Raw genomic sequence first — 27517 nt, forward strand, 5'->3', positions numbered from 1 at the left:
GACTTGCTGCCTCATGGCAGCTGGCGGAGAGGTGGAGTTAGGCCTGGGGGCCAAAGGAGATGGAGGGTCAGCCCAGAGCCCATGGAAAAGGCATTTATGTGGGACCCAAACTTGTGGCTTTCTCCCTAACCTCATGACTGCTGAGATCCCTGCTGGATGACAGAGAATGCCAGGGCTCCAGCAGAAACAACACTAACGCCTCTTGAGTGGCAGATGGAGGGTGGAGGCAGTTTGTTTATGCAAGACAGAGAATTTGTACTGTATTATGTAAACTGCTAAGGAAATCAGGAAGTGGGCATAAGATTAAAACTACACAAAAAGAGATATGGGCAGAAAGGTCCAGGAGAGCATACGAAATAACCTTCTCCAAATGAAAACTGCTAAGATGACAAAGATGCCAAATGCAGAGGGAAGTAGCATTGTGGATGTATCAGTTACACACTAACTGCAGTCATATGGGAATTGAGGGTGATTGTTGCGTGACTGCACTTTCTGAAATCTCAGAGAGATTTACAGGAAAGAATAGGAGAGTCAGGTCACCTACAGAAATGTTCACACAAATAACTGGTCACCCTGTCATTTTAACTTCTAAGCAATTCCTTAATTTCCTGTCCATTTGTATTTAATAAGTCTTACGTAAATCAATGAAATGGCATGAGGTCATCTCCTTATGTCTTGAGACATGAGGCAATAGAACACAGCAAAAAGAACAGTGGTCTAAAATGAGAGATAGAGATATTGGATGACCAAAACCCAAAAGAAAGACAAAAACAACACAACAAAATAAAAAACTTAGAGGAACCACAAAGTAAAATTTAAAAAAAAATTGAACTATAAATGATTTGATTTATAATGCTAGTCAAAAAGTAATAGTGTAAATTCAAAAAATCAAATGAGTTAGCTCCAAATTAGGGGTCAGCAATTAGGGACCCTGCATCTCATGCTGAATCAATTGTGTTATTAATGCTGAGTATCAAAATTTCAGGGTCAGTTCCTGAATTAGAGTATATAAAACTTCATTAAAAAGATCATTATGCTCTCATTTCGATTTGCCCATGATGCATAAAGGATCCAGTCATATGTTAAAGGTATTTATGATTACCTCTGTTCTGAGATAGCAACAATAAAAGAAGATCATCTCTATTTTTAAACATTTAGGAGTACTAAGTTGCCCTGATTTTGTGTAAAAATCTGTTTAAGGATCAGTTTCCTTTATCCTTCTGCCACTATTCTCTAAGAAATTGAAATTAATACAAAAATTAGAAATTATTTGGGATCTGCCAACTTTCAACCTAGCCAAAAAGAGAAACATCAGCCTCAAAAATATTTTAAAAGCTTGTGTTAAAAGTTCTAGTTTCTAGTCATTTCGTATGAAAACCGAAAGTCCAATAATATTGAGAGTCTTCTTTAAAATTAACTATGAAACAGTATAGAAGACCTATTACTCTGGCCAGTCTTAACTCTAGAAACATATTATTTCCCAGCTAAAGGGAAAGATTCGGATTTAAGCTTAACAATTTATAGCCATACTAGAGTTGCTGTGCACTCGTTCACTGGAGAAGAAGGGAGCATTCAGGCCCAGGATAATTTCATTCAGTGCTCAGCTTAAACCATGTTAGAAAAAAAAAGGTGGCCAAGAAGAAACTAGGGACACGGTTGCTGCACACATTTGTGCAAATGTCTGGGACTCAGTTGGAAAGACACATTATTCCTGGACTGCAATGCTTGGCCCCTGGCAAAGTTAATGGCGTCAATCTGCAAAGATTCACTTGGGAAATGTTTGTGATTAATGCTTGCTCATTTGCATAACGCTGTATTGTGTAAATAAAGCTGTAGCTTTTTGCTTTCCGACAGTGGAGTTCTACTGAGATGATAAAAGCTGGACAAAGGGGGCTACTGGACACTTAAACTAGGTCACATTGAATTTTAATGCATGAAGTCTGCCCTGGTACAGTTTATATGGGTAATGGAGAATGGCAGAATGTAGTCTGTTTACTGAGCAAATCTGCCTTCCAGATTTTTCAATAAACATATTTTCTACACTGAAGAGTGAAGCCAGTTCAGTCTCAGGCTGATTTAGAAATGTTATTAAAGAAAATAAGGATGAGCATCCTCTTAATTCTTACATTAAAATGTAAATAGGGGGGCTTCCCTGGTGGTGCAGTGGTTGAGAGTCCGCCTGCTGATGCAGGGGACACGGGTTCGTGCCCTGGTCCCAGAAGATCCCACGTGCTGCGGAGTGGCTGGGCCCGTGAGCCATGGCCGCTGAGCCTGCGCGTCTGGAGCCTGTGCTCCGCAACGGGAGAGGCCACAAGAGTGAGAGGCCCGTGTACAACAAAAAAAAAAAAAAAAAAAAAAAATGTAAATAGGGTAATTATAAAATAATAAACTCTCCCCCAAATAAAGAATGCTCAGTTTCAGAGCTCAGTTATGCAGATTATAGCACCATTACTAAACACTGAGAATATGTATATGTTACACGTGTGAATTTGCCATCCAGACTTTGTGGTTTTACTGCCCAGAGTCTAAGCATGACTCAGAAATTTAATTTATTTCTCCATTATCAACAGAGCTTTTGAGTGGTGACAAGGAAGCCAGTGGTCACGTGCTCACGTGTGTACATCTGTTCATGTCCCTGTTAGTAAATACAAAGAAAATTAGTGACATCGAATGAAGCTCAAGTCAAAGGTGAATCTGCTCCTAGAGCAATTCTGGGGTGTAGAAAGAAGACTGGCATACCTCTCCCCAGACGACTGAAAAAATAAAAAATAAAACTCGTAGTCATTCTTTCTGAGTCTTACCTATTCCACCTGTAAGATGGAAGTGTTTATATCCTGTCCTTCTAAAGAAATACCATGGAAATGATTTTCAGTCATAGAGCTGGAATGGTCCTTCCAAAGATCATGTAGTCCATTTTAGGTTACATTACAGAAGAGGAAACTGAGGCCCACAGTAGTGAAGTGGTTTATCAAAGTTCAAAATTAGGATTTAAATCACATTCAAGGACTCTTAATCCAGTGTTTTACACTGTGCAGCCTTTCTATGTATGGAGTAATGAAATACAGAGCAGAAGACCTGGAATATGTTCTGAGAGGATCTAATAAGGTTAATCCTTGCATGCTTTCATTCACACTGTTTACTAGTAAAAGTTGCTGCTAGACTCTGGAGTCTAGTATGTATAGGGCTTGGCATAAAATAGGAGCACAATAAATGCTAAGAAAATGAGTAAAGTTGTAAGGTAACAGTATCATTGGAGAGTTGTGGATTTAGAGTCAAGAGGCTCAATTTTTTTTTTAATTATTATTATTTTTTTGCGGTATGTGGGCCTCTCACTGTTGTGGCCTCTCCCGTTGCGGAGCACAGGCTCCAGACGCGCAGGCTCAGCGGCCATGGCTCATGGGCCCAGCCGCTCCGTGGCACGTGGGATCTTCCTGGACCAGGACACGAACCCGTGTCCCCTGCATCGGCAGGCGGACTCTCAACCACTGCACCACCAGGGAAGCCAGAGTCTCAAATTTATGTCCTATGTCTATATTTATTGGCTATGAGAATCTATGTTAACTCCAAAGATAAGAAACAACCTAAGTGTCCACCAATAAGGGACTAGTTAAGTAAACTATGGAACATCTACACATAGACTACTGTATTAGTTTTCTATTGCTGTACTAGCAAATTACCATAAACTCAGTGGCTTAAAACAACACACATTTATTATCTTACAGTTCTGGAATTCGGAAGTCCAACATGGGTTTCATTGGGCTGAAACCAAGGTGTCAGCAGGACTGCATTCTATTTTGGAGGCTCTAGGGGAAAATCAACTTCCTTGACTTTTCAACTTCTAGAAGCTTTCCACATTCCTTGCCATGTGGCCCCTTCTTACACCTTCAAACCAACAATGACCAGTCTAGTTGTTCTTATATCATATCACTCTAACTTCCTCTTTTGCCTCCCTCTTCTATTTTTAAGGGGCTTTGGGCCTGCAGGAAAATCCCAGGTAATCTATTTTAAGGTCAGCTGATTAGTGCCCTTAATTCCATTTACTACCTTAATTCCCCTTTGCCATACAAGGTAATATAGTAAAAGAGTCCAGAGATTAGGATGTGAACATCTTTGCCTACCACATCTATAAAAAAACAGTGAGGGAGCTTGCTATGTTCTGATAGGGAAAATTCTCTAGGATATATTGTTATGTAAAAACAGTACAGGGCAAAAAAAAGTGAATAGTATGCTACCTTGTATGTAGAAAAGGGAGGAGATTGAGTACATATTCAATCTCAATCTGCATAAACAAACCCAGGAAAGATAGGCAAGAAATATTAAAGTGGTTACAGATAGACAGGGAAAGGCATGGAGGGTGGGAGGATGGGGAATAGGATGGAACAAGATTTTTCAATGTACCTTTTAAAATTAATTTGCTTTTTGGACCACGTAAATATATGTTTTTTTAATTCAAGGGATTCATAATTGCCTCAAAGTCCTTATTATTCACTTGATGGTCAAAATATTTTGCTTTGCAGAGCCTGTCTATCATAAACCTTGTTACTTTTCTCTTCTTTAACTCTATCAGGCAGATCCTCATTTGTCAGTGGCTTTGTATTAAGCTGTTCTCTAACATGACATTTATAGACTTCATGAAAGTCTGCATCTTTTGCAAGATTTTTGCAATTTTACTTTGCGATCTCTTTGTATTGTATTATGAGATGTTTTCAGCATCAGGTATTGCTGCAGTGGGAATGCTAGAACCAAATATGGAGCATGTCTTCTGGTGGGTATTCATTTTGTAAGTGGCCAGTTAAGTAGCAAACATTTTCATTTTATATTCGTAAAGTTACAGAGACGTTAATTTCCCTGTGTGACTATATAAATTTGGATAATAAGTGGGCAAAATTGTTAAATATACTTGGATCTATTTCAGTATTTATTATTCTGTCTTTTCTTAAAAAATTCCTTTAATTATTATACCTTAAATCTAGTAGTAATAATATAGTTTAATATATCTAGTAGGTATGTCTCTATGATTAATTAGTCTTCAATTTACAAAATATTTGACGATTCCTATCACATTGCATTTTTTTCTAGTCAGGTTTACTGAGGTATACTTTACATACAGTAAAATTCCTTTTTAGGTATTGAGTTCTATGAGTTTTGAAAAACAAAAACAGTTGTGTAACTACCACAACAATGAAGATTACAAATATTTACATCACCCAAAAAAGTTCCCTCATGCCCCTTGGTGATGAATGCCCCAACCCCACCCTCAGACCCTGTTAATTACAGGTCTGATTTCTGTCTCCATAGTATTGTGTTTGGCAAAAGTTTTATAAGTGTAACCATACAGTATATAGTCTTTGTGTCCAACTTATTTCATTTAGCATACTGCCTTTGAGATTCATCCATGTTGTGGGATGTATTGGTACATCATTTCTTTTATTGCTGAGTAGTATTCCATTGTATGGCTATACCACAGTTTGTTTATCCATTCATCAGTTGATAGACATTAGGATCAATTTCAGTTTGGGGCAATTACGAATAAAGCTACTATAAAAGACACATGCATATGAACATATGTTTTCATTTCTCTTGGATAAATACCTAGAAGTGGGATTGCTGGGTTGTATGGGAAATGTATCTATAACATTATAAAATTTCTTATAAATAGCTACTAAGCTGTTTTCTAAAGGACCTGCACCATTTTGTATTTCCAACAACAATGAATGAGAGTTCCAGTTGCTCCTCATCCTTGCCACTTGGTAATATCAATTTATTTAATTTTCATCATTTTAGTAGGTATAGTGGTATCTGATTTTGGTTTGCATTTCCTTAATGGCTAATGATGTTGAGCATTGTTTTACATATTTATCTGTCATTCATATTTCTTCTCTGGTAAAGTGCTTATTCAAATCATTTGCCCATTTATTATTTATTATTGAGTTATAAGTTATTTAAATATTCTGCATACAAGGCATGTGTTTTATTACAAATATTTTCTCCCAGTCTGTAGCTTTTCTTTTCAATTTCTTAACAGTGTGATAGTGTCATTTGAAGAGTAGTTTTTAATTTTGATGAAGTCTAATATATAAGCATTTTTATAATTCATATTTTTGTTTCTTAAGAAACATTTGCCTAACTCAAGGTCACATAAATTTTCTCCTGTTTTCTTCTAGAAGTTTTATAGTTTTAAGTTTATAGTTTTATATATATATATATATATATATATATATATATGATCTATTTGAAATAATTTTTATATTTTGTGTGAAGTACCAGTCAAGGTTCTTTTTTTAAATTTACAAGTGGATATCCAATTGCACTATTTGTTGCAAAGATTAGCCTTTCTCCATTGAACTGTCTTTGCAAGTTTATTGAAGATCAACTGACCGTATAGGTGCAGGTCTATTGTATTCTATTGATCAATATGTCTACTGTTCTTTCACCAGTATTGCAGTCTTGATTACTATAGGTTTTATAGTAAGTATTAAAACCAAGAAGCATAAGTTCTCAAACTTTGTTCTTCCCTGAAAAACATTTTGGCTATTATAGGGCTTTTCTTTTCTATGTATATTTAAGAAATAGCTTGGCATTTTCCACAAAAAAGCCTTCTAGGATTTTTATTTGGGTTGTGCTGGGTCTATAGATCAATCTGGGGAGAAATGACATCTTAACAATAATGAGACTTTGAATGAATTGGCACTACATATTTCTCAATTTATTTAGGAACATTTTAACTCTTGAATAAGGAATTTGAGAAAGATTTTATCACGTGCCAAAAAAAGTCATTGGATTTTTGGTTGAAATTGCATTAAACATACTTTTATAAATCATGAAAAGCATATCTCCTCTTTTCCAATGACTATAATTTTCATTATGTTTCCTGTGTAGAATTATCAAAATATCATTTAATGGATATTCAGACAAAGGTATTTATTATTTCAGTATTTCCAAAACTCATGAATCGTATAATATACTCTTGGCAAAGTGACTTCTACTGTGAAGTAACTTGGGAAATATCACATACAATATGCAGCCGCCAGATTCAGATTTGCATTGCTCATTGGCTTTACTTGGTCATTGGGTATTATAAATATTCTATTATTATTTATTTTGATTTTATGTTATTTTATTCTACATTTTAAAATCGACTTTCGTAAAATATTGATTTGTACCCTTTTCTTGCTATCATTTTTCTTAACAGGATGGTTATGCTTGCCAGATAAAATAATTTACAAAGCTTTCCCTGTATTTCCATAGTCTGGGAAAATATAAATTGTATAATAAATTATTCTCTCAGGTATTTAATATGATTTGGCACACATACATATAACGTGACACTTGTTATCAAGAGTAATAACAATGGTTTTCTTCAACATTCATTGCATTTTTTTCATATTTTCATTGCATTTTAAATGTTTAAGAATATTTTCTGCTATTCAAGTATTTTTGAAAAGTAAATATAACTGGTGGGATTAAGTGTAAAATGGTATAGGTGAGACATTACATAGAGAAATCCTTGATTTTTGACATTAGCCACTCTGTTGTTCAAGCTTCTAATGTTGAATCCAAATCCCTTGAAAATCTAGCACACTGAAATAAGTGGGCCATCAATTGGAGGGGCTGCTAGAGAGTATGTATATACGAAGAGATGTACATATTCAGAACAATCAGACTTAGAGCTTGACAGACTACAGAGCACAATGAAAAGGTGATACTCACATCCGAGTTAAAGCGAAGCTGACAGACATTACAAGAAATAACTTGTTTCTTCTTTGGGGGAATGGACACTCCAAATGTGTGGTTAATGACTGCTTTTTGCACAGGATCCATCTAAAGAGCAAATGACAAAATAGTCAATTTATAACTTCAAAGGATAGATAATAGTGTGCGCAAGTAAAAGTAGCTGTATTATTCCTTAACGTTTTAACTTTTAGTTCCCAAACAAAGATAATAAAGACTCTCATTCGATAGTAATGTACTTATTTCCAGGAATTAAAAATAGAAACAAAAAAATTGGTTTGAAATCGTAACACAAAAAAATCACAGGAGAATCACAACATTTCAAGAAATCTTATATCTATATAAGAAAACTTGAAAAACCTTAAAAGGATCATAGAACAAGAAAACTTAAGATCTAAAGATCAGGGTTAAAATTAACTTGTTAATGTTTTCCCTATGTGAGGTAATAATACTTAAGATGGTCTGAAATGATTTCAATGACGACTGTTACAGATGTATTTAAGTTTCTTAGTTTTTTATTTGTGGCAAAGTCATAAATGACAGGCTTTATCACAGCACAGAAAATGTTGACCTTTATTTTAAAATAATTTGTTATTGTTCATGTACTCTAGATATTCATTCTACTGGAAATGCATGTCACTCAAATGCCTATAACAGATTGGTTAATATGCAACCCCTGCTTAAATATTGATCAAGTAAAGTTCTGACTTATAACCTGTGACTTTCTCTCTTTGGTTTGCATTTACCATAAACAGCCAGAGAAATATACAGTGATACCATAGAAAAAGTATGCCACAAAGCCATGAAAGTATTTGGAAAAAGAAAGAACACTATCTGCAGAGCCTATAAAAAGAGAGACACAGCAGTGATTCTCTTGTGTACTCCAGATAATAATCTCCAGCATTAATGTCAGACAACTGGCAGTTCAAAAAACAATGACGAACAAAGCATAACTTATAAACAGATGTAACATGAACAAGGATAGATCCATAGACACCATTGTCTAGGAAATCTCCAGAGGTTAGAACTTAGGACTGGATTAGTTGATGATATTTGGTAGAGAGGGGAAATGAATACTATCCCTGATGAGGCGTATGAATCAACAAAGTGCAAAATCAGAAGTTAGAAGAACTTAAATACATTAGAAAGGAGGGTGAATTACAGAATTATTGAACAGTAAAGTAGCCTTTTTTTTTTTTTTTGCTACAAGTTTAAGTGAGATGACAGGACAGTGTATTCCCACTATAAAGAAAAGTTATGTGGTTTGGAACGCTTAAAAAAGTCAAAGAGGGGAGTTTTCTGGAGTGATAGAACTATTTTATATCTTGACTGTAGTGGTGGTTACACAAACTTATACATGTGTTGAAATTCACAGAACTATGCACATTCCCAAAAAGTCAATTTTATGTATGATAACTTAAAAAGTGAAAAAGAAAAAACTGTTAAGAGTATTATGTTTAACTACTTTGGGATTGACATACATACACTACTATGTATAAAATACATAACTAATGAGAACCTACTGTATAGCACAGGGAACTCTATTCAGTGTTCTGTGGTGACTTATATAGGAAGGAAATCCAAAAAAGAGGGGATATATGTATACATATAGCTGATTCACTTTGCTGTACAGCAGAAACTAACCCAACATTGTAAAGCAACTATACTCCAAGAAAATTTTTTTTTTAATTTAACCACTAAATGTAAAATATTATTACTAGAAAATCTGGGGATTTGTTTTGCTCAAGGTTATAATTGATTGTATTAAATTTTATTAAATGAGAATTTTTTTAAAAAACCCTCTATGGGCAAAGAAAATCTCAAAAGATCAGAAAAAAAAAACCTTAGTTCACTTTCTTACTAACAACTGCATACACTTAAAGTCTCATCCATTTGCAAAACATGAACCTGTACTTTCTGATCATTACTAGAGATGGCAAATCAGTTTGGACAGGCTTAAAAATAAAATAGTCTAACTATATTGGCAGGATGGAAAAACTACACTGTTTTGCAAAGTTAAAAAAATAAGAACATTTTATTGAGATATTTTCTGTTCTCAGGCTCTAAAAAAATACATCTAGTGATGTGTGAACTATATAGGATAAAAGTATATGAATATTTCCTAATCATATTTTCTGCATGCCATTTTTATTATTTTTGCCGTATCTATATACTATTGTATATGTTATTATTATTCACTTAACATTCTTTCTTTAAAGCAAATTAAAAGACTTTTAAAAAACAGCAGCAATATGCATGAAAACATAGTTTTAATGTATATCCTTTCCTATTACTCATTTCAAAAGTATATTGAAAGTTACCATTAAAAACTAAAACTTCCATCATCCAAAATAAATGCACTATCCTAGTTATTCCCATACTGCAATATGGAAACATAGACAAAAATACATCTACAAAAATTTAGCTCCAAATTTTTAGTAAACAAAGATATCTGTTGAGAGCTCCAACACAACCCTTAGATATAAACATTCCCTTTACATTTTTTTTTTTTTTTTTTTTTTTTTTTTTTTGCGGTACGCGGGCCTCTCACTGTTGTGGCCTCTCCTGTTGCGGAGCACAGGCTCCGGACGCGCAGGCTCAGCGGCCATGGCTCATGGGCCCAGCCACTCCGCGGCATGTGGGATCTTCCTGGACCGGGGCACGAGCCCGTGTCCCCTGCATCGGCAGGTGGACTCTCAATGACTGCGCCACCAGGGAAGCCCTCCCTTTACATTTTTGAAATTGTTAGCTGCCTACATAATTTTTCAAGTAACCCCTGATACAAATTTATCTACTCAAATCTCACATTTGTACCCTAACAGCCTGAAAATACTGTTTATGTTCCCAAGGCTGAGCATTCTCTTCCTGAAAGGTGAGTTGTGGCTAAGCACCCCCAATACTAAGGCAGGCAAGTTCCCAGCCATCTGCTCCATGAAAAGCAAACTAAGGAGGTTCCTTCAAGAAACTCTTAACTAAACTCGACTTCTCTACTTTACACATATAATCCTACCTGTCCTCATAAAACACAGTCCTTTTACCCCATTCCTTGTCACCTGTCATTAACTCCTGCTGCCATTATATCCTTTGAATGACTTACCACTAATCATATGAAAATTTTATCTTCCATGTTTCTCACTGGGAACAAATTTTTCTATTTTCCACTTGATTCTCTATTTTGTTATAGGTATTTCAAGAAAAGATCTACTTTTTTCTAAATCTTGTTTATCTTTCTCTGTTTATCATAGAATTATATAATTATACTTCTTATTCAAATGTCACTTGGGAGGACATGATTTAGTTGAAAGAAGACTTTAAATGGTATAAGAAAGAATGCTCCATTGGCCAATTCATCTGGTATCATGAAACAGACACTGCCCAACTGATGTTTTGAGTATATGCCATCTGATGCAGTAACTACAAATACCTGGGTCATTTCAGTGGGGTCCATAATTAGCAATAACATAGAAAAGGCTTTCAGATCTTTCTCTTTTTTAAAAGTATAAAGTAGTAAAATCCTGAATTTTTTTCTTGTAGCATTCCTACAATACTCTAAAAATTAGATAAAAATAATAAATATGATGTTAATTTATATTAACTTAAATTTTTTCCTCCACTAATGCAAAATCAGTTTCCTCTAATCATAATGAGATATGTATAACTAAATCAATGGCAAGTCTTTTATTCAATCACCAATTTTCAGGATAAATAAAAAAATCAAGATGAATAAAAACATTCTCATAAACTCTAAAATGTGATAAATACATGTGATTCAATTTAGTATAGTCAAAACTATATATCTATACCATAATGATTTCATATGTAGAGTACTCAGCAAAATTATTGGAGGTACTACAATTATACAACAAACTCTTGAAGTTTTAAAGATTTTAATAAAGATGTCTGAAGTGTTTTTAAACATCTTTAATAAAATGTTTATATCACTTTTAAATGAACAATTGCCTTGTTAAATACTTAGATTAGGTCATACTAGTTCACACTGCACAAGAAAGCTGTCTGTGGATTGAGAAGATTGTTTCACTGGTAAACAACGCTAAAAAAAGTTTTTTTTTTAATGAAAAAACCCCTACCACATAGCTCTAGCTACCAATATTCCTTACCTGGCAGAATTTATTGGTCCCAAATAAGCCTCTTCTTTTCTAAAAAAGTAAAAGTCAGAAGTAGTCATCTGGAATTTTGAGGCTAGCAAGCACATTCACACAAAATTTTTAAAAATCCATTTTCTTTGCTCATCTCTGATTAAAAAGCCTGAAATGATTACTAACTAAAAAGCAGCAAGAGTTAACACTTTCCACTTTTGCTAATGAAAGTCATGTAGAAATGAAAAGCAAAACCTATTAGTGCAATTAACTGGTAGGTCATAAAAATGAAAGATGGGGTTGTGGCTTTTACCAGGAATTGAGGAGATGATTGGAGGCTACATATGGACAAATTAACTATTCTATTACAGTACTTATAAAAGGAATTAGTGAAGGTGGCCTTATCACACCATCTATTATATTTTCAATATCAAAATAAGAACAAACAGATAACTTGATGTATTCACCAAGTTTATGGAACTACAAATCTGTGTGAGTTTTTTTTTAAAGATCTACTTTCACTGAGTATTCCAAAAAGCAATTTATATCCACACAGAGTAAGCACTCATATAAAAACACATGCAGTTGCAAAAAAAAACCTAGCCACAGGGAAAAGAAACACAGTGCAGCACTTCACTAAAGTCAGGATGAAAGACTATGGGCGGGCAGAGAATCTAAGGTAGGGACTACATGATCAAATGATAGTACTAGATGACATTTATATTTGAGATAACTTTCCTAGATGGAATTTTAGGCAAAGAAAATAAAATTACAAACCTTTCAACTATCTCAATAACTTTCAAGGGGATGAAGTTCGAATTGTATTCTTGTAAGAGTCTTACAATGACTTCACTACCCATCCAGTGGGGCTGGGTGTGGGAGTAAACCAAGCACCACCCAATTAAAAAGCAAAAAAGACTGCTCAAGAATTATACACGTCTTTCTTATATGTGGCTGGGTATCCATAATATTCTTAAAGATGAGGACATTTCACCTTAAACTTAGCTATCTGCTTTAACCGACATTCTAAAAAGCATTTGGTCACCACTTATACAATATAGTAGGCAATACTAGCTTTTCTACTAAACAGAAGTAGAAACAAGGTTTTTGACTTTAAAAAGTTAAAGATCAATCATGCAACAAACATTTCTGGAGGCCTAATATGTTTCAGACATTGTCCCAGATTAGATGGGGTAGGATGAGTCAAACACAAGAAAGGACATTATTGTAAAAGTTAAAAAGTGAAAAAGGATGGCGATTAAGCAAAACGCTGAGGCACGAGAAGGCACATAAAGGTCTGTCCCCTCTTGCCCCACCCCTACTTTAGACTTTTCCCCCCTTTTCTGATTTTCTCACAATTCAAGCATCCAGGATCCTCCCTTTAACAGTGACATCAATGTGTTTTCTTCCTGGGGTATTTGCCTTTTAATTCCTTTCTGTAGCTGTGTAATAAGAATAATAAACATCTTAATAAGAGCAGCTTAGATTTAGAGCTCTCACCATGTGCCAGGAACTATACTAAGGGATTATCTAGTGTACTCGCCACCATCACATGAGGCAGATACCATTTTTATCCTCCTTTTACAAATGAGGAATCCGAGGCTTTGAGAGGTTTAATAACTTCTCACCCTCAAGTTCGTAGGTCTGAAGCCAGGAGTCAAACTGAGGCGAGAGTCTCTCCCCCCACTCTTCCCTGCTAACGGACCACCAAGCAGGGATGCTGGGTATCATGTGTGGCACTGCTGTAGAGTGTGAGAAATGGGAAGAAAGGAGGAGTGTTCCTAGAATTTCTGCCCCCTGGAGGGCAGCTGTCTAGTCAAGCTACACATAAGGCCTATTGGTGGCTTGTTTTTTTTTTAATGTATTTTTTTCTATTTCTATTTTTTTAAATTAATTTATTTTTGGCTGCGTTGGGTCTTCGTTGCTGCACCTGGGCTTTCTCTAGTTGCGGCAAGCGGGGGCTACTCTTCATTGCAGCACGCAGGCTTCTCATTGTGGTGGCTTCTCTTGTTGAGAAGCACAGGCTCTAGGCACGTGGGCTTCAGTAGTTGTGGCATGTGGGCTCAGTAGTTGTGGCACACGGGCTCTAGAGCGCAGGCTCAGTAGTTGTGGTGCACGGGCTTAGTTGCTCCGCAGCATGTGGGATCTTTCTGGGCCAGGGATTGAACCCATGCCCCTGCATTGGCAGGAGGATTCTCAACCACTGCGCCACCAGGGAAGCCCCTACTTGGTGTTTGAGTAAAAGTTTCCTGCAGAAGTGAGTCTCAGTTTTTCTCTTTCTGACCAATGTATGCCCTTCTTAAGATAAGCCCATTTCTTCTTGGGTTACTTCAGGCAAGCCATAAATAAAAATTGGGGCTGCCCTGTCCTCTTTCCCCGTTGTAACTGTTGGGCTAGCACACAGAAAAAAAAGAAAGTTCCAGGAATACTTAGAGATTACACATAGCAGGTGATGGTCATCATTTGCACCTGTCCTTGATTTCTGCAAAGCAGATCTCAGCTACTAAATCCTTGTGACTTAGGGCTTTCTGGAAGTTTGGCAAATCATCAGTTTTTTAAACTGTAATATTGTAAAATTACAGTAGTACAAAAAGAATGACTATTTTTTCATCCCTTCCTTTTTCATTGTTGGACTTATGGAAAAGAATGAGACAATAGGGTCTTATTAGAACTTCAAATATTCATGAAGTGACACCTTTAGAAGTGATAGCTTATGTCACTGAAGAGCAATATTTCTCTGAAGTTACTTCAAAAAAGGTTTTGTCTTTTATATTTAAATACTCTGACCACATGCCTTTATTATTACTGTTTTACTTGTTTCCAATCCTTGAAAACTTAAATAGAAACAAAGCAGACACAACTGTTGCAAGACAAATTCCTTTTCTCAAAGATCAGGAAATACAAACAACTGCATATTGTTGGCAATGTTAGTTCAACCACACAACTGTACTGTTTTGGATTTCAAATCAGAAGTCTCAATAAAAATAAACCACATGAAATGTTACACTGGAGCTGCATGCTACTGTGAGACCTGCCTTTTTGCATCTGGAATGTGTAAAAGTTGAGATTTGCCATCCTGCCACTGCTTTTCCTACCCAGAGCATCCTGACAGCGGTCCACCAGAATGCCATCACTGTCACTGAAAGGAAGACAAGTGACATGCCACGTTCTCCACAGACTGTTGATTCAATCATGTGCCATATTTAGCTCTTTGCTAAAACCACACATTGGCTGTGACTTGCAAACAAAATCAGCCATGCCCCTGTACCACAGGGATACCATTACTCCACCAGAAAGTTAACCAGAATTGGCATAAAGGCTAAAATAACATGCACTTTAGAAAATAATAGGTCACATTGATCTAAGTCTCAGATCCAATAAAGCTATTATTATTATTATTACTACTACTATTTTATCAAAATGTTGTAGACCTTTACATATTTTGAGGCTGGTTGACAATTAGAAGGATCTGATTGCTGCAGAAACTAAGTGGGATCCCGGGATCCCTTTCCAGAGCCTCCCTCGTACTGGTCAAAAATCCCTGTAGAAAATATAAGTGGAGTCTGCCCAGAGATCTGAAGCAACCAAGCAGAGTAGAGCATAGATTAGAATTTCATTTTTTTCTTTTCTTTCCTTTCTTTTTTTCCCTTAAAATGAATTTAGAAAGTTTGATACCTTTCACTCAAATTCCATATTGCCAGGCCTTCTTTGAAAAGCTCTGGGATTCATCAAATAAGCGTTATACATTCCACTGACAAAAAGAATGACTAGAATAAGGAAAAAACACCCTGGGATCTATTTTGAAGATCTATTTTGAAAGGAAACTAAACTGCATTTTCCAGTAGGTTTTTGGGAGAAATTCCACCTTGGTTTCATTTCTAGAAGAATAAAAAAGAAACATACACAGAATGTTAGAGATGGGTGTTTCTGCCATAAAATAATGTCTTCTTTCTAGAGCCCTCTGATAATAAAAAGTGCAACCTTTTTAGAGATTATTTCATATCAACATAGACAGTTCTGTCCTTGGGAATTTTTGCTCCTTTCCAACACATCACACTTTTATAAATGTATAATTTTCAATTTGCACAAACACTGTATTTTATTGAAAATTGATTCATTTAACAATAGTTTATTAAATGGCTATCATGCACTGTTTTAGGAGCTGGACATACAGTAGAGAACAAGCCTTCAAAAATACAACATTCTAGTTGGGGAGACCTATATATGTATCCCCTGCTTTTTCAAAGTCTGCTTTACACCACTTGGTTTTATGGAAGACCTACATTAGTACCTGTTTTCACTAACTGAAAGAAATCCCAAGAGAATTTTTGCTTTTATGAAAAAAGTTGAAAAATGAAAATAGCGTTCACCATTTCTTTTGTGCAAACCTTTATAGAGGCAGCGCGCATCTCAAGCAGTGACAGTGGCACCACCAAGCTCCTTCCCGGGAAACTACACTGAGCATCTCAGGATCAAGCCGCCATAGCTTTGAACTGTGTGTGTGAGCATCTATTCTTTATCTGGATTTATTTTGTGCATCTATTAGCAAGACATATCCTAAACTAATTGCTTCTTCACTTTACAACATTTCTACTTAGGAAAGATGTCATAGGAATTCTCCATTTTGGGATAGTGGGGGAAACCTGTATATCTAAAGTTATAAATAAGGTATTTTCAGAGTGTTTTAAGTACTATGAAAAAAATAAAACAGGAGAATGGGAAAGAAACACAATTTTACCAAGGACAATTCCTAAAAACATTTTCGTTGTCTTGATACAACTTTGATTCTGATACTTTCACATGTAAAACCATACTAAGTATGTAAAGATAAGGACATTATCCCATGATTTAGATAGTTGATACAGAATTCGGAATCATATCACTGGTAAAAACTGTAAAGGGCATGCTCTTCGGCTTTCAGAGCCATCTATGAGATCTCCACAGAGGATTTTCTTCAACTACCACGTCCCAAGACAACAACTGGGACACCACTCACAGCCACCACTATCATCATGTCCTTAAAGAGAATGGGAAACTAAAGTGATCTGTTTTGGAAGTTCTCTAAGAATGAGTGCTTAGCGCTAGATGCATCTTACCTGGAGACCTTCCTAGTGGGTTTCTGGTACAATGTAGTTGGCCTGGTAGTTTTTAGTGAATAACCAAAATACCCATGAGTTACTTCTCTGTTTTTTAAATAAGTACATATTTTGGCTAAGCTCTAGCTTTTTTTTGTGAAGATATCATATGAAAATAATGTTTTTCACTTTTAACACTTTTAGAACTTTAAAGAGTTACCAAATGGTACAAGCAAAAAAGCTGAAAGGAAAGCAGGGGGTGGTTTCACCATCCCCCCCCCTTTAGTGGAAAACCAGCTTAACACTTTGATGGATAATTTTTAAATTGTTCTAAGTAGAAGAAATAAATTTTAAGTTCTTTTTCAGACAGTAGTTATTTTGTTAATGGGAGATGCCCTAAGATTACACCCACACACCTTACTGAAGCCGAATGTCTAACTCTGACAGTAGATCCTTGTATGTAATCATATGGTCAGTGCAAATGTAAAATGTTCCATTTTCCTGGCTGGCTCTACATGCCTGGTGATTTTCCATGCTGCCAGGGATCAAGAGTGATGCAGCAAAGCTGTAGTTATGCCGCTGGGTAATTTGAGAAGCCACATCAAAGAGCATTTCACAGAGTTCAGTTTAACAAATAAGACTTTCAGCTTACGTCTGCAATGGGTATGAGATTTAATTGAAGGTTCGCTCATACCTTACTACACGGACACACACATACCCAGCAACATTTTGGGTGTTGATATTCCTATTGAAACATTAGATGAGTAAACATAAGGATTGAAATTCAGTAGCATATGTAACCATATTCAGGTTAAAAATGTATTTTGGAAGGTCTAATTGGTTAATATGCATTTTTTTAAATTAATTAATTAATTAATTAGTTTTTACTTTTGGCTGTGTTGGGTCTTCGTTTCTGTGTGAGGGCTTTCTCTAGTGCGGCAAGCGGGGACCACTCTTCATCGTGGTGCATGGGCCTCTCACTATCGTGGCCTCTCTTGTTGCGGAGCACAGGCTCCAGACGCGCAGCTCAGTAATTGTGGCTCACTGGCCTAGTTGCTCCGCAGCATGTGGGATCTTCCCAGACCAGGGCTCGAACCTGTGTCCCCTGCATTGGCAGGCAGATTCTCAACCACTGGGCCACCAGGGAAGCTCAATATGATGTATTAAGGGAGCCCAGACTATGCTCAATTCCAATTCAGGTGCCCATTTCAATGTAGGGAAAAGGCATTAAGGTATGAGCTAAACTATATCTCCTAAGGAAATCCAGTCCTTTTCCTTCTTTGTTTTCATTCTTGAACAAGAAATGCTTAGATATGACTGGAAACCATGAGGAAAGAGAGGTGTTTTTCCATCAGGATACAAAGAAAGTTCTTGAAAGGGTTTTCATTTTATGTTTACTATTTGATGTTCCTATAACTAAAATAATTTTTGGCCAATGCATGCATACAGATTTGAAAGATCAGTAACAACTGTCAAAGGCAAGGTAACAAAAAGTTTCTATGAAATTATTAGATGCACTTTTGAGAGAATATGAGAAAAGTTACAAAATTTTTAAGAAAGATGAAAAACTACCTGGAAGAGAATTAATAAGAATTTAGCTCTATTCTGAATTTTAATAGCATAGAAGAAGAAATGAAATGATGACAAATACTATTAGTAATTTTTTTCTGTGGAAAAGTTATTACCTTCAAAGTATTTATACTTTATATTTCTCAATGAGGTATATTCATATTTCAAAAAAAACAAAGAGCCCAAGGCATACATAGTTGACAATAAACTCTCTCATCCAAAGAAAAACACTATTCAGAGTGATGAGAACAGGAACTGGATTCACCAAGAGAATCTAAAATAAATGAGTCAGGTGTTACCTATGTTTTATTCAGTATTTTGTTTCCTCAGGGTGAAATAAAAATAAAACAAGAAATAAACCATTTCAGGAATATGGACTGAAGTATAGGTTTTCAATAGATGTGCAAAATACTAAACAAGATAGAGATTCATTTGAGGATAGCTTATGAGAACTGATTCTTCTATAGGACATTGAAAGAAGACACACATCCTGAGGTTTGGAAGGATAGGCTAGTATCTTATATAGAACACAGTCACCTACTTCTTGGCCTTTCCTGTTTTTCTTTTTAAAATAGTGGTTTGAAAACAACCCCCAAACTTGGTTCCAGGATTAAATTTCCATAACAAAATTCAGAGCCAGAAATAAGTTTGAGAAATATCTTTAAAAAAAACTAGAACTTTTTGTTATTTAGGAGGAAAAAAAAGGCATACAAATAACCAAAGACTACTTGCTGATGCTTATGAATGTAGTTTTTAAAAATTATTGGTGCTAAATCTCCAAATCTAAGTAGTGATAAATTTTCCTATTTTCTGGGAAATGGGCTAAAAAAAATGTTACAAGGGCTTTCTAAGAGACTAGAGAAGTAATGAGCTTTCTAGATTTAAAAATCAATACACCTGCTGAACAGCCAAATGCATTAACTGACATCCTTTCAAAACCATTCTGTCAAAGCTAAGTTTGAAAGGCTGTTCAGTAACTAATCAGATATATCCTGATGCTGAGGCAAAACAGGTCTGTGACACAAATTAAAAAGGCTTAAGATGAAAACAAAACCCCACTAGGCAGGAAGAATTGCAAAATTGGAAATCTGGACCTGTTTGGATATATTCTTCATGCTGTAAAGCAAAGTAGAAATGAAGTGTTTTTTCCTGAAACAGAGAACAACACATTCCTTAGTCTGGCACTCAGAAGAAACCTGACAGGTGAGGACTAAAAGGCTCAGTGCAAGGTGACAAATCTGGAATGCTCCAATACTAAGCACTGTGGGCTCTCCCATGCCACACTGTCATGACACAGCGGTACAATGTCAGAGATCGTCTACATTTTCAAACTGTTTTTTATTTGTTTTGAATTTTAGAACCTTCCCCCCAACTCTACCCCCAAACAGAATCTTAACTGGAAATTCAATATAATAAAACGCTGAAAACAGGTCTGGTTAAAACACGTAGGTCAGGTCCCAGTCTCACCAGCCTGATTTTAGTCCAACTTCCTCACATGAAAGTAAGAAAAGATACGGAGAATTTTAGTAACTTGCTTGAGCCTCTTCAGCTAAGACCAGAACCCAGATCTCCTGTTATGGTTGCCAGATTGGCAAATAAAAGTCTTTTTTTTTTAACATAAATGTGTCAAATATTACATAGGCTATTCTTGTAATAAAACTGATTTGTTGTTTATCTGAAATTCAACATTAACTGGGCATCTTGCATTTTATCTGTGCCCTTCCCCCATCCCCATTCAACGGATGTCACTTCTCTCCCAACGTTGATTCTACTGGTCCTCCTTTTTCTTGCAGGCTTACCTGTCACACTTAATATTTTAGGACTTTAATTAGGAAAGTGGTCCCTGAGTGGTTTTGCGGACAGGTGATATCAAAAACATTTTATGTTATATATTCACCTTGCTATTGCCTTTTTGTATGGATGTATATGTGTATACATATCAACTCTTCTGAAGCAAAAAAACATTTTTGGGTCAACTCTGCATTTTTATTATACAAAATATACTATACTTGTAAAATAAAATAAAGAGCTTTAATAAAGTGCCTTCCTCTGCTCTCTGGGGTGAGAACTACTTTATTGAATAAGGCACTGTTAATGGTACGGCTTGACATTTAACATTTATTCATTTGATTTATAATTATTTTTACATGATTGCAAGGAGGCTATAGTTCAAACCAAAAATAGTTTAAACTGAACTGCTTTCCTCTCTTTTGAATTTGTAAGGAAATCTAGTCACTTCTGGGTAAAACTGTTTTATCTACCAAACTTATTTCAAATATACACAAAGCCCTTTCTGTCCCTGTATGTTCTGAGTAAAGCAATATATATATATGAGAAAAGTGAATATAGCAAATGAAATCATAAAGTTAAAAATGTGCCCAGTTTGCTTATATTTTGGCCATGGATTTGGCATTAATATTTTCTAATCAAACAATGGAGAAAAACCTACATGAATCACGTAGCAAGTTGTCATGAAACACAAAATCCCTTCATGAAGTCTCATGAAGCAAAAATCATTTGTATTTATAATCTACCTACTTCCTTTGAAGACTTTCAGAAACATTTCTGAATTATTCTGTTTTCCATTCTAAAATTCTATCTCAGGATGCTGGTTTCAAAGTCTTCCCAATGCTCATTTGAAAATTTTTATTCACCCTTCTCTCTCCCCCAACACCTAACACTTACTAAAATGGGACAAATACTTATATCTAACAGCATGAGAAGTTGATATGTCACTTTATTTAAAGGATAATTAGTCAGGAATCACCAAATTTCTGCCTCTCAACAGAACAATATCACAATAACAATTGTTGGCAGTTATCAAACCACTGAAGTCCGAGTGGCCTCCTGAAGCTGGGGTTAAAAGCTGACCTCTGGAAATCAATCATGTGCTCGGCAGAGAAGAATATTTCAGTGATATGAAAGCTGAAATGGAGACTATAATCTTTTGTGATTACCCTCGAGGCTGAAGCAAATGCAAAAACGAAAGTCTATGAATTGCTGATAATTTCCTTTGATGACCAATTCCCAGGAAATTCTGATATTACTCTTGCTCTGTAACAAAAATGATGGTTCCCCAGAAGTGCAGCTTCAAAGAACTCCACATCTGGGTGTCATAATTCTTCTTCAGAAGCTACTCACCCATTAAAGGGGCCGGGCCTGTGAGGTGGCAGGTCTCCCTCAGAAGACAGTGGAAGGAAGGTCTGATTGCACAAGGATTGATGAGCTATGTGCCACAGGCTCTTTCTAGAAAGTTCTTTTATGAAGGAACTAATTTAAAATGTATCTGTTTTAAACCTTTTTTCCCGCCACAGAAGTCTAAATATTGATTACTTCTCTGCTGTTCCTAATAGCTATGGAACTATGAATATCTTGGCTTGTATATTTTTAAAGTTTTACTTAGGCTGATGTTTGTATTCTAATAAAAAATAGTTTTCATACATATGTACATATTGTTAAGGTCTATATAATATTTGGGGATAGACTATAAAACTACTCATCTTTTTTCAGGAAGCATTGAATCTACAGTTAGATGTCACACCGATTTACAGTTAGGTGTTACTGCACAGGTTAAGTGGGTTTTTCTTGTGTGATTGGCAATTTAAGTTCAGAAAAAAAGAAGGAGGTAGGGTGAAGAGAGATCTGTAACAGTCAAAAGTCCAAAGAATTTTTAGAATATATTTCCCTTATCAGTACATGAAGGATAAATTAATATGCTGACTACTTTGAGTTTAAAATATTTTTTTAAATTGCCATTTTAACTAATGTCAGTTTGATTAACAAATAACATGAGAATAAAGGTTCTATGTTTGGAAGTCAACGGTGTTTTAAAAATATAGCAGAACACATCTTTGTGTCTTAGGTGTCAATGACAATGTGTCATTGGTACACAGCTTTCGGGTTCAAAATACCTTTATACATAGCCTTCAAAGTCTAAATATTATTGAAAGTAAATGGTGAAAAAAGGAATCCAAACAAACCAGTTATGGTTATTCCCAACCTCCACTCAATATACCCTCTCCCCAACCCTGCTCAAGATTCATTATCCCTCTGTATTGTTTTCAGGCAGTCAGGTGATTCTGATCTTTAGGTATGCACTACTATTATCTCATTCAAGGTAACACAAATTGAGCACCTGCTTAGCACCAGACATGACTTCTTTAAACTGACTGTAAATTTCTTAAACTCAAGAACGAGGTCTTAGCCGTAACCTTAGCATCTACCTTGATTAGGATTGCTCTAATGCACAACGCCAGCCCCTGTGATAAACATAACTTGGTTTACTTAAGGTAATTGGTTAGGAAGATGAGATTAAAGAGATAGAAATATTAATAAAAATATTAATATTATTTATAAGAATAGAGCTTTTCTGTTTAGGAATTGTTTCATAAACATTATCTCATTTGAAATTCATGGGTATTTTAAATTATTAAAAATAGGATGGTGATATGTTATATTGTTTTTTTTCACAGATACTAAATTCTAGAAATTTTCTAAATATTCAGTCATATCCTTAATTCTCCATAACCATAATAAACTCAAATTTTCATGACGTAGTAATATAGACTAGGAAGGTATAACCCTAGTTTTAAAATGAGGAAAGTGGAGTTAAGTGATTTTCTCAAGACCAAAGAAAACGAGTCCAGCTGTAGTCTTCTGACTCTTGTCAAGTGCTCTTCCCCATGTAATGAAGTAGGTGGCTCTTCCCTCTTCTCCCTTCCCCTCAGGTTCCTGCTTCCCAGGGTGGCATGAAGCAGAGTGCAGGCCAGATAGGACTGTTAGAGGCTTACTTTGGAACAAGTCAAGCAGCCTTATTTCTCAGATCAAAGGGAACGTTCCAAGTGGCTTTTTGGGAGGAAGGTGTGTATAACTGCTGAATGAGTGACTGACTGACTGAATGAATGCCACCACCCCCTTTAGAAGGTAAGTAATTCAAAAGTTGAAACTTAAGTATATACCATGTGATAGTGACTATTGGTAATCATTTTAGCATCTAATAGCTTCAGCTCATTTTGGGAAATGGAAATTTTGCGGGTTTGCTTATCATGACAATGAACCATTTTACACATAGACCCAGACTAATAGTTGTTTTAATTGTTGGAGACTTTCTGCACATTTCTAATTATTTGTGAATCATAAGCCTGTGAAAGAGATCACATATATTTCTTACTACACCTCTCAGATCTTCACTTGGCTCTAGAAACTGTTCATAATAAGAAAAAACAAATATGAGACTGACAAGACAAATCTATCTTCTAAATAGAATATAGTGCAAAGCCTGATATTAGGAGCCACAGCAATTTATTGGGTACTTAAGAAAATATGCCCCACACGAATAACCTGTGAGAAATACACACATTTAAATTCAGGATACAGTAGGGTGGAGACCAGCTCTTGCTTGTCTGATATTTAGCTTTTTTTTCCTTTTCAGTGGCAGAGCTGTCTATTGGAAGAAATGAGAAGACTGGATTATATTCTACAACCTTCTGATCTGCAAAAAGCGTACAACAATGACACATGTAGCATATTTCATACGTGGATGTGTTGAAAGAATTAATTGTAGAATGTCTTTAAAATATGCTAAAGCCCTCTGATACTAGAATTCCATGAAAATAAGGTATTATTCATATAAATTATGTTCTTTCATATTATCCCAAGCATCAGAACATAAAAAGGAAGGTAAGAAAACCTAAATTGACAGCTAAATCTGTGAAAAAAAGTATTTTTCCAAGATCCCTACTGAGCTCTGCAAAGATGTTGAAACTTCACAGATTTGCTAAATAGCACTCCAATTCATCTTTAGCACCCTCAATGGCAATTATAAAAATAAAGGAACTGGAATATTCCAAAACATGTTTTTCTCTCCCCAAAAGAGATTTGAGACCTAATTTTGAATACAAGAATCTAGAGGGAGTAAAAAAAAAAAATGGTCTGTGCTATTGGATGGGTTCCCAAGCTTTGATAAAGGTTTCTCAGGGAACACTACCATCAATTAATGTTTATAGAGCAACCAATTTAGAAATACCTTTTCTGGGCTGGAGGGAATGTTTTGTACAATAATATTTTGCCACATTTTATATTTATTAAGCTCTCCTACTTTACCCCAGGCATAAAGAGCCTTGGTCACTGAGAGAAGCTAAGAACAAGGTTGTTGTTGGTTTCTTCTTCCTTTAATTAACTGGAGATTTGTTAAGAATAAGATACATTTTTAAAGAAGAGGGCCTGACACACACTTTTTCCAAGTTGACTCTACTCTTAAAAAATGCTGACCTGGGACAGCGCCAAGACTGAAGACCCGTCTTGCCAGAATATCTGATGTGGCCTCCAAGTACACATAATCCTTGAAACTCTAGCACTGAAGATGAGGTCCCAGAGCCATGTGAGGTTAAGACTAGGACGATGAAAGGGACATGCAAGAGGACATAGCATGGTGGGACTATGGGTGCCTCTTTTCACAGGCTCCTGAAACCTTGTGTTCCCTTACCCCTTAAAGGTCCATCAAAGTCTTAATCTGATGTTTCTTGGCAGCTTTTATCAACTGAATTGACTATTTATTATAAGCAGAATCCTCTGTTATCTTATGGTGAATTATACAAGAGGAAGAAGTAATTTCTATCAGACAGTGAGCAGCTTCTGCCTTTATTCACTATAACTTCTTCTTAGCACAATGACCGGCACATGTAGACCTTCAGTAAGTGGTTGTGAATGCATTCCTTTTCCTAGATAACCTGAACAAATAATTTCATTAAGGACAGAAAACACATATGACCACATATTATATAAGCATACTTGTGTGTATATATACATACCATATCAATAATATCTACATATTCTAAAGGGGTTTCAAGAATGAGTAAAGGGATATTTGAACACAGTCTTTAGTAGATAAATCTTGAGATTTTTTGAATAAGGCAAGGGACATGAATTAAGCTTAAAAAGGATATGTTTGTGGTTTGAAGAGTAGAGGAAGACAATAATACTGAAGATCACTACATAGTTTGTTTTCCTTCCAGTGGTCATGTTTACATATTTTTTCTCTCTGCCATGTTCAATAGTGATGTAAAAATTTCCAGACAGTAATCTATGCTTAAATATCTGTACAAAAATCTTCCACAGTTTTGTAGCACATTTCAAAGAGTTCCTATAACCACTGATTTTTCTAATGATCTGGAGAGTGTTGCTGTTGACTTATCTAAATCCAATAATAGGCTGTCATCCTCCCCTCTTCCAGTAAATTTGAGTAACTGTGGAAAGTTTCAACTTGGCATATTTCTTTAGAACATATGAAAGAATATGACCCACTGATATATTTTAAGCATATCATGAAAATAAAATTCGACCATATTCTCTTTTTTATTTCACTGGGACTAATGTGTCATTTCAAGTACTGGACATACTACTGTCCTAGGAAATATGGGACATATAACATTTTATGACAGGAAAGCATTACTAGAGTAAAAAAGAAGACTCAAATGGCAAAAATTCATTTTGGATTGTATTAGCAGAGGTAAGGTATTTTATTTAAATAAAACTAAAGAAAAATTTAAACAAAAGAAACATAAGTATTTAAATGTTTAAATAAGGACTTCATTAAATTAATAAATATATTAAAAGCAGGTGAAACATTGAATGTTCTAGCTTACTTCAAGTTTCTTTATAGTAACATCTTATGAGAAACATGGCATGAATTAACAGCAAAGTGAATGTGATTTTGATTCCCTATTTCTTTATTTTGGACCTCCTTGATAAATATATTTCTACTACAAGAAAGAAAATTTTTATATAGTCATTGATATCACCAAACTATGAATAACCCAGAATCTCAAAGAGTCTAGAATGATAAAATAAATGGTAAACACGTGTCTCATTCCACAGCTTGTCATGGATGATTCAAAGAATCATATAGCAATTTGGGACTTTATACTTTAGAAATGATCTTTATTCTGCTCCACATATTTGTTCATGTGTCAGGAAAAAAATAATTTTAAGGTAGGTAATAAAAATCAGATTATTTTTCACAAAAAAAAGATCACTGAGCCTCTTGCAATAAAGCATCAGAGACCTCCATTGTGTTTGTGCATTCCTGGAGCAGTTGCAAAAACATGGCAGGACTCACAGACATTTGAAATAAACAGGTATGGAAACTACTGCCAAGCAGCAGAGAAACTGACAGGAGACTGTGGTCTTGAGTGGCTCTTGATTATAGCTACAGCTTTGGAGAGTCACACAAATATATCTGTCCATGTATCTAATATGTGGCTGTTAAAAAGAAACTTGATCTTCTAATCATCACATACAATATATAGGTTGCATACGTGTCTTAGTCTGCTTGACCTGCCATAACAAAATACCATGGACTTGGTGGCTTAAACAACAGAAATAAATTTATCACAGTTTTGGAGGCTGAAAGTCCAAGATCAGGGGTGCCAGCATAGTCAGGTTATGGTGAGAGCTCTCTTTCTGGCTTGCAGCTGACTTTCTTCTCACTATGTCCTCACATGGTAGATAAAGGAAAAGCTCTCTGGGGTCTCTCCTTATAAGGGCACTAATCACATTACAAGGGCACCACCTGCAAGACCTCATCTAACCCTAATTACCTCTCAAAGGCCCCATTTCTAAATATTATCACTCATGTGTTAGGGCTTCAATATATGAATGTGGGGAGGAGGGAACATTCAGTCCATAACAGCATGTGTGTGAGTATGCCTTCTAAATGGACCTATTTTATCATATTAAGTTGATACAATCCATCATGTTAAGTATGCAATTCATTTGAATTTTGAAGAAGTCTCTTACTAAGGAGAACCAACTATTAGACAGGTATTAAACACCAAGTATTATCCAGGTAAAATGAAGATAAAAATGGAATCCACAGTAAAGGAAATGGAAGATTCTAATTCTAATAAGGAGAAACAATTATATACGTTTTGGCAGCTACCAAACATCATGGACAAAAATTAAAGGATGACCATGGAGCAGTTGGCAAACTGAAGTAAAGTGAATAACAAAATAATGAAAATAGCTCTATTGAGATACAAAAAATTC

The 27517-nt window shown here is 35.5% G+C and overlaps 1 protein-coding gene across 3 annotated transcripts in view; it reads right to left on the reverse strand.

Moving 5' to 3' along the window:
• Positions 1-27517, reverse strand: part of ZNF385B (zinc finger protein 385B) — a gene marked incomplete at both ends in the record, with an annotated part of 398204 nt that overhangs the window by 53881 nt on the left and 316806 nt on the right. For 2 of the 3 annotated variants that reach the window (XM_079709843.1, XM_079709841.1), the window contains one exon: positions 7711-7821. In XM_079709843.1, the coding sequence (XP_079565969.1) occupies positions 7711-7821 (111 nt within the window). Of the gene's footprint in view, positions 1-7710; positions 7822-11849; positions 11889-27517 lie in introns of all 3 variants that reach the window. The other variant, XM_079709842.1, reaches the window with a different exon arrangement.

Source organism: Hyperoodon ampullatus (genome assembly GCF_949752795.1).
Source record: "Hyperoodon ampullatus genome assembly, chromosome: 8".
In the NCBI taxonomy this organism is placed as follows: Eukaryota; Metazoa; Chordata; class Mammalia; order Artiodactyla; family Ziphiidae; genus Hyperoodon; species Hyperoodon ampullatus.